The 18,271-nt window shown below is 41.4% G+C and overlaps 1 protein-coding gene across 1 annotated transcript in view; it reads right to left on the reverse strand.

The window, feature by feature from the left end:
• Positions 1-1,820: 1,820 nt before the first annotated feature.
• The window catches only part of PCSK2 (proprotein convertase subtilisin/kexin type 2), a 175,930-nt gene continuing 159,479 nt past the window's right edge, over positions 1,821-18,271 (reverse strand). Inside the window, exons 11-12 of the mRNA XM_060784162.2 lie at positions 14,584-14,811; positions 1,821-3,139 (exon numbers count right to left, since the gene is read on the reverse strand). Coding sequence (XP_060640145.2) covers positions 2,653-3,139; positions 14,584-14,811 — 715 coding nt within the window. The 3' untranslated portion in view covers positions 1,821-2,652. The remainder of the gene's footprint in view (positions 3,140-14,583; positions 14,812-18,271) is intronic.

Below are 18,271 nucleotides of genomic sequence, written 5' to 3' on the forward strand. Positions count from 1 at the left end.
ATGTATCTACAATGCATTCTTCCTTTGCCAGCAATCCTGCAGTTAGCACTATTTGATTTAGAATCAGTTCCTCAAAAATTCAGTCCTTATTGTATGTACTCCCACTTCAAATGTGGTCATCACTAATAGTCAACATGGATTTACCAAAAACAGTCATGCCAGACTATTCTGATCTCTTTTTTCGATAGAGTTACAAGCTGGGTAGATGCGGGGAATGCCGTGGATGTAGCGTATCTGGATTTCAGTAAGGCCTTCGACAACATCCCTCATGACCTTCTGGCAAGGAAACTAGTCCAATGTGGGCTACGGTGAGGTGGATCTGTAATTGGTTAAATGGATGAACCCAGAGGGTGATTCTCACCAATGCTTCCTTTTCATCCTGGAAAGAAGGGATGAGCGGAGTGCCACAAGCAGGGTTCCGTCCTGGGCCCGGTCCTGTTCAACATCTTTATTAATGACTTAGATGAAGGGCTAGAAGGCAGGATCATCAAGTTTGCAGATGACACCAAATTGGGAGGGATGGCCAATACTCCAGAGGACAGGAGCAGAATTCAAAAAGCTCTTGACAGATTAGAGAGATGGGCCAAAACTAACAAAATGAAGTTCAACAGGGACAAATGCAAGATACTCCACTTAGCCAGAAAAAACGAAATGCAAAGATACAAAATGGGGGACGCCTGGCTTGAGAGCAATATGTGTGAAAAAGATCTTGGAGTCCTTGTGGACAACAAGGTAAACATGAGCCAACAATGTGATGTGGTGGCAAAAAAAGCCAATGGGACTTTGGCCTGCATCAATAGGAGCATAGTGTCTAGGGAAGTCATGCTCCCCCTCTATTCCGCTTTGGTTAGACCACACCTGGAATATTGTGTCCAATTCTGGGCACCACAATTCAAGAGAGATATTGACAAGCTGGAATGTGTCCAGAGGAGGGCGACTAAAATGATCAAGGGTTTGGAGAACAAGCCCTATGAGGAGTGGCTTAAGGAGCTGGGCATGTTTATCCTGAAGAAGAGAAGGCTGAGAGGAGATATGATAGCCATGTATAAATATGTGAGAGGAAGCCACAGGGAGGAGGGAGCAAGCTTGTTTTCTGCTTCCCTGGAGACTAGGATGCAGAACAATGGCTTCAAACTACAAGAAAGGAGATTCCATCTGAACATGAGGAAGAACTTCCTGACTGTGAGAGCCGTTCAGCAGTGGAACTCTCTGCCCCGGAGTGTGGTGGAGGCTCCTTCTTTGGAAGCTTTTAAACAGAGGCTGGATGGCCATCTGTCAGGGGTTATTTAAATGCAATATTCCTGCTTCTTGGCAGGGGGTTGGACTGGATGGCCCATAAGGTCTCTTCCAACTCTTTGATTCTATGATTCTATGATTCCCATCTTTAGCAAAATATTAAAACATAAAATGCAACGGACCTTGATCTGTATTATGTGAATCAACCATCTCAAATACAATTTATAGAAAAAGAGTTGTGATGAAAAATGGAGAGATACTTGTTTATGTTAATACATTGCCATACCCTATAAAGATGAGTTATTATACTGTCAGTTAAATATGGACCAGGATCTAGATGGGGATTAGAGTTTAGAAAGGCATGAACAATTTTCCTCATGTTCCAGACATTTGATTACCCCACACATGACACGTCAGAGACACATCCTCTTGAGTCCTGTGATGCTTAGTGACAGGAAATTGGTGACAACCTTAAGTGGAAAAACCAAACACAATAACTTGTATCCTAAAACCTCTCTCAAGGTGTGAATCTATTTCATTTGATCCCAAGAATATTTGAACTTGTATTAAGGCCAAGCAGCACATTGTGTGTTTAAAGAGGTCACTTCATGTTTAGATTCCCACTTTATGAGAGAATCTGATCCAGAACCGGGGAGCACATCTGTTTCCTCTAGAAAATAGTCCCCCACCCCAGCTGCTATTGGATCCCAAAGATTCCCTTTATTGCAAAAAAGATAAGTAGTTTCAGAAGGGACAGCAGTATGCTAAGGATCTGTAGTATAAAACCGTAGAATAAAAATGTAAACATTAAAAAGGACCATAAAGAAAGTAACGTATCATTTGCCCTTGTGGAATCTGAGTTTTTCATCCACTACTGTAACTTCCATGACAGTATTTCAGCAAATCCAAGTGATCAGTTTGAACATTCACCTGTCCAAAAGCTTAAAATAAAAAAATAGAAGAACACATTAAAATTTTGTAGGTTGTTACTTGTTGCATGACAACAAAAAAGCAAAGCAAAACAAAACCACACCGAGCAAAACAAAATCCTTCAATGAACATCCCAACTCTGCATGATGATAGTTACAGTCATACACTTTAACCAAGTAGTTGGTTGATAGTATTATATTTGTGGCTCAGAATTCAAAAATTTCCACTGTAGACAATCATAAAATCAGAAAGTTAGGATAATCAACTACATACAGTGGGCTAAATCCAGTGTTAGTCTTATCTAGGATAGATTCATTGAAATAAACAAGACTTGTTAGTCAACCATTAACTTCAGTCTCATTCATTTCAGTGAGTTTATTCTTGGTAGGACTAGTATTGGGATTGGCCCAATAACTGGAATAAGCCTAATGGAAATCTTCAGGAAAGCAAACAGGGAAAGGAGACCGCTTGGCATGCAAAGCAGCACTAGTTCTTGCTCAATATACTCTTGAGACTTCTCTCTACTGCTTCATCTAATTCCTCTTCCAACTCTTCCTTCTTGGACATGGCCAATTTAGACTGGTAATCTTTGACTATTTGGTCAATGTAGGGTGCGCTTTGAGTCCCGTGTAGCATTAATGTCCATTCCTTGAGGACTCCCTTCTGAGGCAGGATGCCAACAAACCCAACTTCCAGAACCCAAGTACCTCTGGGGTCTTCTCCCCAAGAATGTGTTGTCATAAAGGGCCATTTGTCAAAGCCCACCTTGGAGTCGTCATCTCTTGGGCGCCGACTCAGTAAAATGGATTTAGTTCCCATTGGCGATGTCATGTTGATATTCAAGTCCCCTCTCCTGGTAGAGTTCACAGTGATAACTGCCTGAACATGTTCGAGGTAACGCACAAAGTTCTCTTTCCCCTCACAAGCGTCTGTGGTAAGAGTCAAAACCAACTTGCCAGTTGATGGTATTTTCCTAGGGTGTATGAATAAAACAAATAAAAGAGATTTGAATGAATGCTTCCATAATACACATATATTTTTTGGAACATACATATTAAAAATTGAAATACGAATATAGGCATTAGTGTAACATGAGCAAACAGACAATGATTACTTTGCATCAAGCAAACTACAAAATGGTAGAGTGGGGTGGGCAGGGGCGGCTCAACGATTACGCAAAATAAGCATTTGCAGTATAGTATAGTATAGCCCAGGGGTGCTCTTGAGGCACTCTTGGGGGAAAATAGACCTTGACATATGCGAGTAGTAGTTACTGGGATGTATAGTTCACCTAAAATCAAAGAGCATTCTGAACTCCACCAATGATGGATGTGAACCAAATAGGGCACACAGAACTCCCATGACGAACAGAAAATATATATCAATGATTAGTTGTGGGGTGGAGGGAGGGCACCAAAATACTGTTTGCTTACCGTTGAAAATTACCTAGCGCCACCTCTGGGGGTGGGGTGGGGGTTATGTGATGAAAAATGGAAACCTTTGTGTCTATGGGGTGAACATGAAATAGTGAAATGAGACACCTCAACTGTGCAGGCCACGAGCCTCCAAAGAGGGAGTATAAAGTAGATAACACCCCAATCTTTCATTCACAGTTATGCCCAGCAATACATCTGGAACAAGTGAGAGATCAGAGGCTTGGACTGGATGTAGAATTAGATATGGTAGTGTGCAAGTGGAAATTTTGAATGATTGACTTTGAGAGATCAAGAATTGTGATACTTGCATACACCGGATTTGATTTATTTTTTAAATTTTACTTATTTTTGTTCACTTTATAACCAATCCAATGCATTAAAATGTCTCAATAACAATTGATGGTTAAAAAGAATGTGTAAAACCAATCAAAACAATTGAACACCAACAAAGAGAAAACATTAAAATGTAAACTCTATTTTTTAAAAATGGCAGAGATGAAAATAGTGGGTGTTATTGGGGAGTTCCAAAAACTGGAGTCACTGACCAGAGTCCTTTTGGGTCATTCTGGATGCCTAAACAAGAGCTACACATTCACAGCTGTTTTATATTCATGATCCCTGCATATTTCCTCCCGAATGGGAGACCGTTAAAGTCTCCAATTCGTCACTGTACAGGAAGATCTCAAGTTACAAACATCTGACTTACAAATGACTTATAGTTAAGAATGGGGCTGAGACAACAGAAAGTGAGAGAAATCTACCCGATGAGGAATTCACTCCTGGAAGAGTGATCATGGGGAAAAGGTGCCTCCACTGAAGATATATCATCAATCCTTGTGGCTCAAACCCAGAGCCTCAATCAATGGCTGATACCAAATGAGAGACTCCCCCCTGGGCACACAGAAAACTGGGCGACTTGGAAGATGCTGAACAGACTGCGCTCTGGCACCACGAGATGCAGAGCCAACCTCAGAAATGGGGCTACAAAGTGGAATCCACGACATGCGAGTGCGGAGAAGAACAAACCACTGACCACCTGTTGCAATGCAACTTGAGCCCGGCTACATGCACAATGGAGGACCTTCTTGCAGCAACACCAGAGGCACTCCAAGTGGCCAGATACTGGTCAAAGGACATTTAATCAACTACCAAGCTCGCAAATTCTGTGTTTTTGTATGTTTGTTTGTTCTGTTAAAAATGTAATACAACTGTTCAGTTGCCTGACACGATAAATCAATCAATCAATCAATCAATCAATCAATCAATCCTTGTTTCCACAGCAAGCTACATTTTTCAAAATGCAACTATCACAGGGACAGAAAGTGAGGTGAAATCTTTTGAACAGGAGCACAGAGAGCAAAACAAACACCACAGAGGTGTATTGTTTGTCTCTTGCGGACGGCCTGTATATCTCAGCCATTGAAGCAATTTAAAGATATGTAGGTCACAGCCCTCTTTTGTATAATGCAACTTCCCACTTCAGTGTGGATCTTTCAAGATAACAGTGTTAAAAGAACTTGAGAGTGGGGAAGGAAAAGCAACAGACATCTTGATCTATATGTGGAACGGGAGTGCTCTGGGATTTCACATATCCAAACTCTTCTTCAAAATAGATTAAACTCAAAACCATAAGTGGCCATTAATGAAGTGAACAGAAGTTTTAATCTAATGTTTTATCTTTTGTATAATGTTGTTTGTAATGTGTTTTGTATGTTGTTGGCATTAAATTGCTGCCGTTGTAAGCTGCCCTGAGTCGCCCTTCGGGGGTTGAGAAGGACGGGGTAGAAATGTTGGAAATAAATAAATAAAATAAGTGATGTCATGTCATTTCCATGTCCAGTGATTCTCTACATTTGGTCTTCTAGGTGTTTTGGACTTTAAGTCACAGCCAACTTACTCCACCTCAGACATCAGAAGAGCTGCAAGACTGAGAACAAACTATGAGAATAAAGACAAAGATCCACTCAGAGGGAAAGTGTTCTTGCCATACATCAAGGGAACCACTGACTGCATAGGGAAGCTGATGAGGAAACACAACGTACAAACTATCTACAGACCCACCAAGAAAATCCAACAAATGCTACGTTCAGCAAAGGACAAGAGGGATCCTCTCACTTCTGCAGGAGTCTACCATGTACCATGCAGCTGTGGACAAGTCTACATAGGGACCACCAAACACAGGATTGCCCAAACACGAATCAAGGAACATAAAAGGCACTGCAGACTACTTCAACCAGAGAAATCAGCCATAGCAGAGCACCTGATGAACCAACCTGGACACAGCATTTTATGTGAGAACACAGAAATGCTGGATCACTCCAACAACCACCATGTCAGACTACACAGAAAAATCCACAAGCATGTGGACAATTTCAACAGAAAGAAGGAAACCATGAAAATGAACAAAATCTGGCTACCAGTATTAAAAAAAACTCTAAAATTACAACAGCACAACAACAGAGAGGAAACAAACAAGGACATCTAATCACCTCTCAACAAAAGTTTGCTCTAGGCACTGTCAGGCCATTATATGCTAATCAAAGTGGTCAGTTGAAACGTTCACACCTAGCTCCAGCAGACAAGAGTCCTTTGTCTCACCCTGGTCATTCCACAGATATATAAACCCTTTTTCCTAGTTCCAACAGACCTTACTACCTCTGAGAATGCTTGCCATAGATGCAGGCGAAATGTCAGGAAAGAATGTCTCTAGACCATGGCCATATAGCCCGAAAAAACCTACAACAACTCAGCTTACGAGCTGTTAGGAATTCTGGGAGCTGAAGTCCACACCACCTGGAGGACCAAAAGTTGAGAACCCCTGATTTACAATATAGAATTAATGCAGTTTGACACCATTTTAACTACCATGGCTCAATGATAGGTAATCCTAGGACTAGTAGCCTGATGAGGCACCAACACTCTTTGGCAGAGAATGCTAAAGGCCTTGTAAAATTACAGCTCCCATCGCGTTGAGTCATGGCAGTTAAGGTTGTGTCAAGCTGCATTAATTCTACAGAAGACTTAACGATCTCTAGCAGCAGATCCTCCACATTTTGCAGTAAATTTGAATCATTATCTTGTTATTTGGGAATGAAACATTTCCCAAGATTTTTTAAAACAATTTTTTCAGAACTAATTGTTGATGGGCCACTGGCATCTAACATTCTCTTTATTTGTTACTGCTTCTGTTACTGCAGTGTTTTAAATCACTTTTAACTCTATTTGTAATTTAATTCTATTTTAATTTTTGCATGTTACTGATGTTGAATTTTGTTGGTACAAATAAACAAATATATTTTAAAACTAGCTGTACCCGCCAAGCGTTGCTGTGGCCAACCTTCCCTCCTTCTTTCCTTCCTTTCCTCTATGTCTTTCCCTTCCTATTTCTCTTCTTCTTTCTTTCATCTCTACCTGTTTCTTCCCCCCCTTTCTTTACTCTTTGGTTCCTTCCTTCCTTCCCTGTCTTTTGTTCCTTCCTTTTTTCTTTCCCTCCCTCCTTCTCTCCTTCCTTCCCCCCTTCATTCCTTCCCTCTTTCCCTCCTTCTCTCGTTACTTCTTGACTGTCCCTTCCATTTAATTTGTATTATATATATATATATGTGTGTGTGTGTGTGTGTGTGTGTGTGTGTAACGTATTATATAGTAATTTATATAACAATTGTATTTATATCTTACATAGAAAGAAGGAACGGAAGAAGGAAGGAAGGAAGGACAGGAAGGAAGGAAGAAAGGAAAGAAAGAAAGGAAAGAAAGGAGAAGGAAAGAAGAAGGAAGGCAGGAGGGAGGTGAAGAAAGGAGGGGGGGAGGAAATGAAGAAAGGGAAAGAAGGAGGAAAGGAAGGAAGGGAAGGAGGGAAGGAGGGAAAGGAAGGAAAGGGAGAAGAAAAGAAGGAAGAGAAGGAGGGAAAGAAGGAAAGGAAGGAGAAGAAGGAAGGAGGGAGGGACAGGAAGGAAGAAGGGGGGAGGAAAGGAAGGGGAAGGAAGGAAGAAAAGGAAAGAAAGGGAAGGAGTCCTTTCGGGTGGAGTGTGGCAGAGGCATCTACCTCCCGGTCTGGATGTTAAGAGAGGAGAGAGAGAGTTAAATGTGTGCTCAGAGAGAGCCGAGCAGGTCAAACAGACAGAAAGGAAAGAGTTAAAAAAGAAAGAAGGGTCTACAGAAAGTCCCTCCCCCACCTGCTGGCCTTCCTTGCCTCCTCCTCCCCCCCTTCTTCCACTCATCGGCCCCTTCCTCTTCCAACAGGGAAAGGAGGAGGAAGAGGAGGAGACTGCCCTCCTGACATAGCAGGGAAAGAGAAGGGGCTCCATGCTGCAAGCCTCCACCTCCACTCCACTCTCGCTTGTGTGTGTGTGTGTGGCCATGCACGCATGCCTGGCTTTAACGGCTGGCTGTTTCCCCGCGAGGAGGAGGAGGGGGCGTAGCCATGGGTCTCTTTGTAGACATGCAGTTTCTCCTTTGTGGACATGCAGTTCAGAAGTCCTTTCTGCTTTATGTTTTTGTGGGTTTTTTGAGTGGAGAACATGCATTGGGTTCTTAGGGGTATCGTGTCCAAATTTGGTGCCAATTGCCCCAGAGGTTTTTGAGTTCTGTGAATACCACAAACGGACATTACATTTTTATTTATATAGATGGAGAGAGACTGGGGACTTTGGAGGGTTCCGGAGATTCAAAAAGGGGTCACAAAGGATGTGTGCTAGCCACAGGCCATTTTTTTCTACTCTTGAACAAAGACACAAAAGCCTACATTTCCATGTGTGCATACTACCAACAGGATTCCTGCTTAGAAGTTACAGAATTTCCAAGCAAGCACAGCTAATAGGGAGGTTTGGGGAGTTGAGGTCCAGTAAAGCGTTGTTTTTCAATCTCTTTCCCAGCCTTGCTTCAAAAAATTGGCTCTGAGAGAAAAAACAGGCTCTCTTCTGGCAAGCACTTCTTTAAATAGCTTGGACATGCTATTGTGGGTCCATTAGAGAAGCATGTACCTGCTATTCTGCTCATTTAGTTTGATTAGCCTAGACTTGCTCTGGTAATAAGGGCAGAGTGTAACTACTGGTCCTTTTCTCATTACATTTATATAGGCTGCCTATTCCTTCATTGCCTTTCCTTATTCTGTCACCAACGTACCATGTACACCAGCCGTACTGAAATGTTATTGGCAGCAACTTCTCATGGGCTGTCAAATATAGATCCTGTTAACAATTCCTAATGTAGTTTACAAAACAAAAAATCACACTGGAAAGTAGAAGATTTTGCAATAAGCAGAGCTTGAAAAGGTTATTTTTAGGACTACAAGTCCTAGAACTTGCTGGCTGGTATATATATATTCTAAGAGTTTAGAAGTAACAAAAGAAGATTTTTGAAAGTTTCTAGCCAAAACTAGACAGGAAGCTCATTATATCAATAGTTTATTTATTTATTTAAAACTTTTGTATCCTGATCTTCTCACCTTCATAGAGGGACTCAGACAGTCTTACAGCAAGGATTCAATGCTACTTTTTTTGTCGAGTCAGGAGCAACTTGAGAAACTGCAAGTCGCTTCTGGTGTGAGAGAATTGGCCATCTGCAATGACGTTGCCCAGGGGACGCCTGGATGATTTGATGTTTTTATCATCCTTGTGGGAGGCTTCTCTCATGTCCCCGCATGAGGAGCTGGAGCTGATAGAGGGAGCTCATCCACCTCTCCCCGAATTCAAACCTGCGACCTGTTGGTCTTCAGTCCTGCCAGCACAAGGGTTTAACCCACTGTGCCACCGGGGGATTTCAATGATACTACTACAAGTTAAAACATCATACAACAATACAAGATTAAAATACATATAGATAAAATACATATATACTAAAGGTAAACTCATGTTCAACTCAGTCCGCATATGTGGTCACTCACTTTGGTCTGTAACCAGTCTCAGCCATTATTCTGGGAATGCTTCGTTCCATAACCAGGATTTCACTAGCCTCCTGAAGGACAAGAGGGAGGGGCAGAACTAATCTCGCTTGGGAGAGAGTTCCATAGCTGAGGGGCCACCAAAGAGAAGGCCCTGTCTCTCCTTCCCACCAAATGCGCTTGCAAAAGTGGTAGGACCAAGAGCAGGGCCTCTCCAGAAGATCTTAATGTCCTTGATGGTTCATAGGAGAGAATATGTTTGGACTGGGCCAGAACCGAATAGGGATTTATAGGTTAAAACCAGCACTTTGAATTGTGCTCGGAAGCTCATTGGCAGCCAGTGGAGCTGGTGCAGCAAGGGAGTTGTGTGCCTGGCTCCCATCAGTAGTCTGGCTGCTCAGCACTGAACTGTAGCTTCCGGTTTCCGGTTTTCAGGCTCAACGATGAGTCCAGGATCACTCCCAAGCTCACTCCCAAGTTCCATATTCCCGAAGAAATCTGTTATTTTCCTACTTTATTGATTGTTGCATCGCCTTACAATTGACTCACACAGGCCTGTAGCCAGGATTTTGTTTCGGGGGGGGGGGGGGGGGGGCTGATTTTTTTTCAGAGGGGGTTTGGGGGGGCTGTGTCTGAGTGAAAGAGGGTCTAGCCTAGCAAACCTTTTGTATCATTACCCCAATGGTAAAGGTAAAGGTAGTCCCCTGACACTAAGTCCAGTCATGTTTGACTCTGGGGTGTGGTGCTCATCTCCATTTCTAAGACGAAGAGCCAGCGTTGTCCGTAGACACCTCCAAGGTCATGTGGCCGGCATGACTGTATGGAGCGCCGTTACCTTCCCGCCGGAGCGGTACCTATTGATCTACTCACATTTGCATGTTTTTGAACTGCTAGGTTGGCAGAAGCTAGGACTGACAGCGGAAGCTCACGCCGCTCCCCGGAATCGAACCTGTGACCTTTCGATCAACAAGCTCAGCAGCTCAGTGCTTTAACCCAGTGCCACCGGGGCTCTCCATTACCCCAATACCCCCATGCATATGGGATATATTGAGTATGGTGATCAGATCATGATATGAATAAACATAACAGTTTAAATAATGCACCAGTAAGGCCTTTTTGCGAACCACCATGAGAATTTTGGGGGGAGCTGAAGCCCCTCAAGCCCCCCCCCCCCCAGCTACATGCCTGGACTCACCTCCACACCACACTGGGGCAAATTGACCCTTTGTAGCACTTTGGGGACAGTTCCTGCCAAGCACCATCACAAGACACTCAACAAGCCCCACCCCATTGACTTTCCAAGTGGCAAGGAAGCGTTGCAAGATGTTTCCTTAGCCACAAAAGAAGGAAAGTGTTTTTCCTCTCCTTTTCCTCTCCTTTTTCCTCATATGATAAGGGAAAGGATAACGTGGCAACATGCGCTGCCACCCTTTCTCCAGTTTGATGGGGAAAGGGCACCAACACATCTTGTCCTGTCCCTCATAAGTGATGGGAGAAGGAGAGAGGGTGCAGGTCAATGAGGAGGTAAGTGTGAAGAGGTCCATAGTCAAGGAAGTCATGGCTCTGAGTCTGTAAGATCAGGGCTGCTGATATCAGGGAGAATTGAAAAAGAGGGAGGAAGGGAGAGGGAAAAAATAATGTGTAAGTGTATTTAAAACTATTTTTTTAAAAAATTGCATGAGTTTTCATGGATATAAACCAACTTCTTTGGATGCAGTACGAAGTGGTATTAAGGACCTCATCACATTGATGAGGTCCAGAATTCCGATTCACCAGCCTCTGTGGCAAATCAGGGGCAGTGAGGCAATCCTGGCACCCCACATCCTGCCTTACTGCCAGCCGATGATTCCCCATCACACATGGGGGAGTATAGCTATATGGCCTCCCCCTGTGATAGCCCCGTTGTTCCAAAGAAATCAAAGCGATCTTGACAGATTAAAGAGATGGGCCAAAACTAACAAAATGAAGTTCCACAGTGACAAATGCAAGATACTCCACTTTGGCAGGAAAAACAAAATGCAAAGATACAGAATGGGGGCAATGCCTGGCTCGAGAGCAGTACGTGTGAAAAAGATCTTGGAGTCCTCGTGGACAACAAGTTAAACATGAGCCAACAATGTGATGTTGCGGCAAAAAAAAGCCAATGGGATTTTGGCCTACTTCAATAAGAGCATAGTGTCTAGAACTAGGGAAGTCTATTCTGCTTTGGTTAGACCACACCTGGAATATGGTTTCCAATTCTGGGCACCACAATTCAAGAGAGATATTGACAAGCTGGAATGTGTCCAGAGGAGGACAACTAAAATGATCAAGAGTCTGGAGAACAAGAGTTGGTGAGACACCTTTTCCGCATGATAATTACTCTTCCAGTAGTGAATTTCCCTTCCAAGTGGTAGATTTATCTCACTTTCTGTTGTCTCACCCCTGTTCTTAACTATAAGTCATTTGTAAGTCAGATGTATGTAACCCGGGGACAATCTGTATTTCAGTATACTTACTTCCCAAATTCCTAAGCCTAAAGCCACCAAACCTGCCTGGTGAATAGCAAAACAAGCAGCATGTGCCAGCGTTAAGCCTTCCCTGTTTTGTCCTCACTCCCTCTTGCATATTTCCTGATCAGGAAAGGGAAAGGGCGAGAAAGGTTGGGAATCTCTCCTATTATTTCTTTCCCTGATTAATTCCAGGGATCACGTACATGCCAAATTAGGAATACTAGGGTTACAGGTTCCCTGCTCCTACTCTGGGGCTTAAAAATGTGCCTTATTTTGTTTTTCTCAAATAAAATCTAATTGTAAACATAACATCAAATAACAAATAACCAATCAAGCTTTTCATCAGTTGTAGCAGATTTTATGCCAGAGCTGGTTATTATTTTCATTTCCTATGAAGTACCACTATTTTCTAAGATAACAATGAAAAAGTAAATTGCGGCTGTTAGAGTCATAAATTGTCCATCATTAGGTTAGTATCTCAAATAACTCAATTGAACTTTAGCTGTTGCCATCAATTAGTATTAATTGATTTGTTTGCTGACTCATTTTGCCTCCCCGCATGAGAATAATCAGAAAATCATTTGTCTACCTAGGCCTTAATTGGAGACTTGGAGAACACAAAATAAACAAAATACTTAATGCTGTCATGGTAAAGTAGTAAAACTAGCTGTACAAGGCAGTTTTTGAAGTAGTCTCAAGTCTTTACCACACAACAAAACAATGAAAAAACAAAAACAAAACCATGTATCTGTATTTGTTTTGCTTTATTAAGCAGGAATGGTATGAAATGGACTATGGACCACAGTCAACCAATCTACAGCACAGAGCAATGGATTCAAACTTTCAAACCCCTTCTACACTACCATATAAAATCCAGATTATCTGCTTTGAACTGGATTATAAGGCAGTGTAGACTCATATAATTCAGTTCAGAGCAGATAATGTGGATTATTTGCTTTGATAATCTGGATTATATGGCAGCGTAGAAGGGACCTAAGTCCACCTGAAAATTAGTAAGAACTTCCTGATGCTAAGAACTATTCAGCAGTGGAATACACTGTCTCGATGTCTAGTGGAGTTTCCTTTTCTGGAGTTTTTAAACAGAGCCTAGATGGCTATCTGTTGCGGGTGTTTTATTGTGTATTTCCAAATGGCAGGGGTTTGGATTACATGGCCTTGGGGTCTCTTCCAATGCTATTGTTAGAGACCCTAAAATGAGTCTTCTTAGGTCCACGTCGCGGGAGCATGAAAGGAAGGAGACACTCCCAATGAAATATAAAAAAAACAAGGTTTTATTTTAGTTTCTTCACGAAGAAGACGGACAGCCAGGCAACATACACAGATGCTACCCTTCAAGTGACTGCCGTGCCCCCTTGGCTTTTGATCACCAAATATATAACCTCAAGTAAACAAGAACATTTTTGTCATGGAAAGTACTCTCTTTCCAGCCCCCTCTCTTGACCTTTTGATGGAAAGTACCTTCTTGTACATGCGGCCTCTGCGCTTCAAAAACAACCTTTGAAGTTAAGTACAACACATCCTGTGTAGGAAAAGTACCTCTACATGTCACATCTTGTTTCTTAAAAACATTTTCTTCCGTGCTGCTCTTTTTCTACAGAGAAAGGGTATATCTCTCTTTTGCTGTTAATTTCATTCAAAGCCCCTTACTTAATTTCACTCAGAGACCCTTGAAGCCTCCTTCACTATGATTCTAGCAATCACTATAGACCTTTGTGTTCCATCTCACAAACCTGGCAGATGCAGGATCTAGTACTAGTCCTCAAACTAAGGCCCGGAGGCCGGATATGGCCCTCCAAGATCATTTACCCAGCCCTCGCTCAGGGTCAACCTAAGACTGAAACGACTTGAAAGCACACAACGACAACATAAACAAGAACAACAACAACAACAGCAACATTCAACAACAACAACAATCATCTATCTCATCAGCCAAAAGCAGGCCCACACTTCCCACTGAAATACTAATAAGTTTATATTTGTTAAAATTGTTCTTCATTTTAATTATTGTATTGTTTTTAAGTGTTTTTTGCACTCCAAATAAGGTATGTGCAGTGTGCATAGGAATTAATTCATGTTTTTTCAAATTATAATCTGGCCCTCCAACAGTTTAAGGGACTGTGACCTGGCCCTCTGTTTAAAACGTTTGAAGACCCCTGATCTAGTACATCTATCTAATACCTCATCATGAGCTCAATGAAGAAATGGCAGGGTATGAATAATGCTTGTATATAAATGAATGAAAAAGTTCATATTTCAGACAGTTTTTATAACCTTGTTTGTTGAGGTTATTCTAATATGTTGTCGAAGGCTTTCATGGCCGGAATCACTGGGTTGTTGTAGGTTTCTCCGGGCTATATGGCCATGTTCTGGAGGCAATTTTTCTCCTGACGTTTCGCCATAGATGCAGGCGAAACGTCAGGAGAAAAATTGCCTCCAGAACATGGCCATACAGCCCGGAAAAACCTACAACAACCCATATTCTAATATGCTTTCGTAGGATGCAAGGGAATTTAAAGCACAGGTAAATCCCATTGATTGTAATAAAAACTTTGAACTTTCAACTGAGATGGTAATGTTAGTTTTCACTTACTGGGCCTCTTGTATTGATCCGCCAACGCAGTGAAACCTTTCTGGTACAGTCTTCCAGTCTTTAGCCATTGTAACCATTGCCCCAGCATCAAGGACTCCGTAACCAAACAAGTGGTTGAATTCTAGGCCAACACCATTTCTCCGCCACTGATGAACTTCATCATGAAGCTGGTTTCTTTTGGAGGTAAGCACTGTCAAATGTTGCATGTCTCTCCAGGTCAGATCCGTACTATAAGAGAGCAAGTGGTGATAGACAGCCTCCTTAGAAAGCATAATCGGAAAAAGGCCATTGCCTACTAATTCAGTCAATAGAAACATTAGAAGTTCAATAAAAAGATGTTTATGAAGATACAAGCAAGCATTTCAGGTAATTAGAACCTTTAATCATCAATAGGAGCATCAATAGGAGCATAGTGTCTAGATCTAAGGAAGTAATGCTACCCTTCTATTCTGCTTTGGTTAGACCACATCTGGAATATTGTGTCCAATTCTGGGCACCACAATTCAAGAGAGATATTGACAAGCTGGAATGTGTCCAGAGGAGGGCGACTAAAATGATCAAGGGTCTGGAGAACAAGCCCTATGAGGAGCGGCTTAGGGAACTGGGCATGTTTAGCCTGAAGAAGAGAAGGCTGAGAGGAGATATGATAGCCATGTATAAATATGTGAGAGGAAGCCACAGGGAGGAGGGTGCAAGCTTGTTTTCTGCTTCCTTGGAGACTAGGACGCGGAACAATGGCTTCAAACTACAAGAGAGGAGATTCCATCTGAACATGAGGAAGAACTTCCTGACTGTGAGAGCTGTTCAGCAGTGGAACTCCCTGCCCCGGAGTGTGGTGGAGGCTCCTTCTTTGGAAGCTTTTAAGCAGAGGCTGGATGGCCATCTGTCAGGGGTGATTTGAATGCAATATTCCTGCTTCTTGGCAGGGGCTTGGACTGGATGGCCCATGAGGTCTCTTCCAACTCTTTGATTCTATGATTCTATGAATCAGATCTGCTTGCAAATTTCTGGTTGAGCACTTCTTATCCACAATATTTCGGAACAGAAATGTTTAAGGATTTCAGGTTTTTTTAAATTTAAGAACTCTTGTACATGCACATATTTGCATAATGATATTGTGGAGATATTTACCCAACTCTAAACAAGAATATTCGCTTCTGTTTCAAATATACCGTATACACATAGCCTGAAGATAATTTTATAAATGTTTAATAATCTTGTATAAAATTAATTTTCTACATGATACAAAGTTTATCGACACTGAATCATTAGAAACCAAAAGTGGCCAATTTTGCATTTTTGGCATTCTAAAAGAATGCTCATCATGTATCATATATATGCCTTCAATTCAGCCATTTCTTCCATTCTCTTTTTATATAAAAATACTGTTATTATTTCTCCAAAGCCCTGCAATTTTCTTAAAAATCAGCAAAAGAATACATAATGTGAGTATACAGTCCAAAGTAAGACTGTTCTGTGATAAAATGATTCAGTTTTTAAATAAATTGCTCTCTCAATAAAGGATATCCTGAAAGAGAAGACATTACGGCATCATCAACATGAACAACTTTAAAAGGGGATTGGAGAAATTCAAGGAGGATAAGGCTGCCAGTGGCTACTAGACCTGAAAGATATGTATCTCAACTGGCATCAGAGACAGGGCACTTCTGCATATCAGCTAGTAGGGAGCCCGAAAAGGACAGTGCTGTTTCATTCATGTCCTGTTTCAGTGTTTTCTGTCTGGACCCTTCTACGCTGCCATATAAAAAACAGATTATCAGCTTTGAACTGAATTATATGGCAGTGTAGACTCATGTAATCCAGTACAAAGCAGGTAATGTGGATTATCCTGGACTATATGGCAGTGTAGAAGGGGCTTCTGTTGAGAGGTGATTAGATGTCCTTGTTTGTTTCCTTTCTGTTGTTGGGCTGTTCTAATTTTAGAGTTTTTTAATACTGGTAGCCAGTGCAGAACTATTTTGAACTAGGTTGTTGTAGGTTTTCTCGGGCTATATGGCCATGTTCTAGACGTTTCTCCTGACGTTTCGCCTGCATCTATGGCAAGCATGCTCAGAGGTAGTGAGGTCTGTTGGAACTATGAAAATGGGTTTATATATTTGTGGAATGACCAGGGTGAGACAAAGGACCCTTGTCTGCTGGAGCTAGGTGTGAATGTTTCAACTGACCACCTTGATTAGCATTTGATTGCCTGGCAGTGCCTGAAGCAATCTTTTGTTGAGAGGTGATTAGGTGTTCTTGTTTGTTTCCTCTCTGTTTTTGTGCTGTTCTAATTTTAGAGTTTTTTTTAATACTGGTAGCCAGATTTTGTTCATTTTCATGGTTTCCTCCTTTCTGTTGAAATTGTCCACATGCTTGTGGATTTCAATGGCTTCTCTGTGTAGTCTGACATTGTGGTTGTTGGAGTGATCCAGCATTTCTTTTATATATATATAATATTCTTTATTGAAATTTTCTAGTTTACATTTAAAATAGAGATACATAGCCGAAGCTACTAAAAAGTGAGAAAATCAAGATACTACTGAAAAGAAAGAAGTGATAAAGTAGAGAAAGAGACAAAAAGAGAAAGAGAGAGAAAAAAATAAAATAAAAATATAAAGATCTATGGAATGAGTATAGATTTAAAACCCCGAATAGAATAAAAAAGAAAAGAAAAAAATTGTTTTTGACTTCCTGGGATCTTACAGAGGTCTGTTTTCGTTCTTTGCACTACTGTCCTTTCCATCTTCCTTTCTTTCTCCTCTCTCCTCATATTGTTTCTTTTCCTCTTCCTTCCCCTCTTCTCTTACTTAATTAGATCAGAATCTTTTTATTCCTTTGTTTAAAATATTCTATCACTTTTTCCCAATTCGTTTCCTTCATATTCATTCCTCTGCTTTTCGATATAAGAAAAGTGAGTCTATCCATGTACTTAATTTCCAGTATTTTTTTTAATCTCTCATTTTCGTCTGGTATTTCTTTTTGTTTCCATCTTCTAGCGTAGCAGATCCTTGCTGCCGTTGTTATTAAAAAAAGGATTTTGTCTGAGTTTTTTTTTTCAATTTTCAATTCATGCATTCCTAATAAAAATAATTCTGCCTTCCATGGGATTTTTATCTTTAAGATTTCTTGTAATTCTTTCTGGAGTGGTCCAGCATTTCTGTGTTCTCGAATAATATGCTGTGTCCAGGTTGGTTCATCAAGTGCTCTGCTATGGCTGACTTCTCTGGTTGAAGTAGTCTGCAGTGCCTTTTATGTTCCTTGATTCGTGTTTGGGCACTGCGTTTTGAAGATTATTTTGAACTAACCTTCAGATATTTATGGAATACAGCTCTCACAATCCCTCACCATTAGTTATGATGTTAAGAACTGATGTGAGTTGCAACCATGTCTGAACAGCCACAGTGGCCTCCTCCTGCCATTGGTCATCAGGTGAAATGAATGCTGTAGCAGACATGTATTTGTTCGAAGCCAGGATTCACATAGATCATTTGAAAGAGGTCATACCACTCTTCTTCCAAGAAACCATGAGAAATCCTTAGTTTGTAGCCCTGTGACAAAAATGTGGCAACACTATGGCCTTGCCCAGTGACAACTTCTGGCTTCCAGACACATATTCTGATTAGAAGTTGAGAAGTAAAAGAGCCGGACAGTGTTCAGAGAAGAATCAAAATAGACATATATGAACCAG

Source organism: Anolis sagrei, chromosome 1 (assembly GCF_037176765.1).
Source record: "Anolis sagrei isolate rAnoSag1 chromosome 1, rAnoSag1.mat, whole genome shotgun sequence".
Lineage (NCBI taxonomy): Eukaryota > Metazoa > Chordata > Lepidosauria > Squamata > Dactyloidae > Anolis > Anolis sagrei.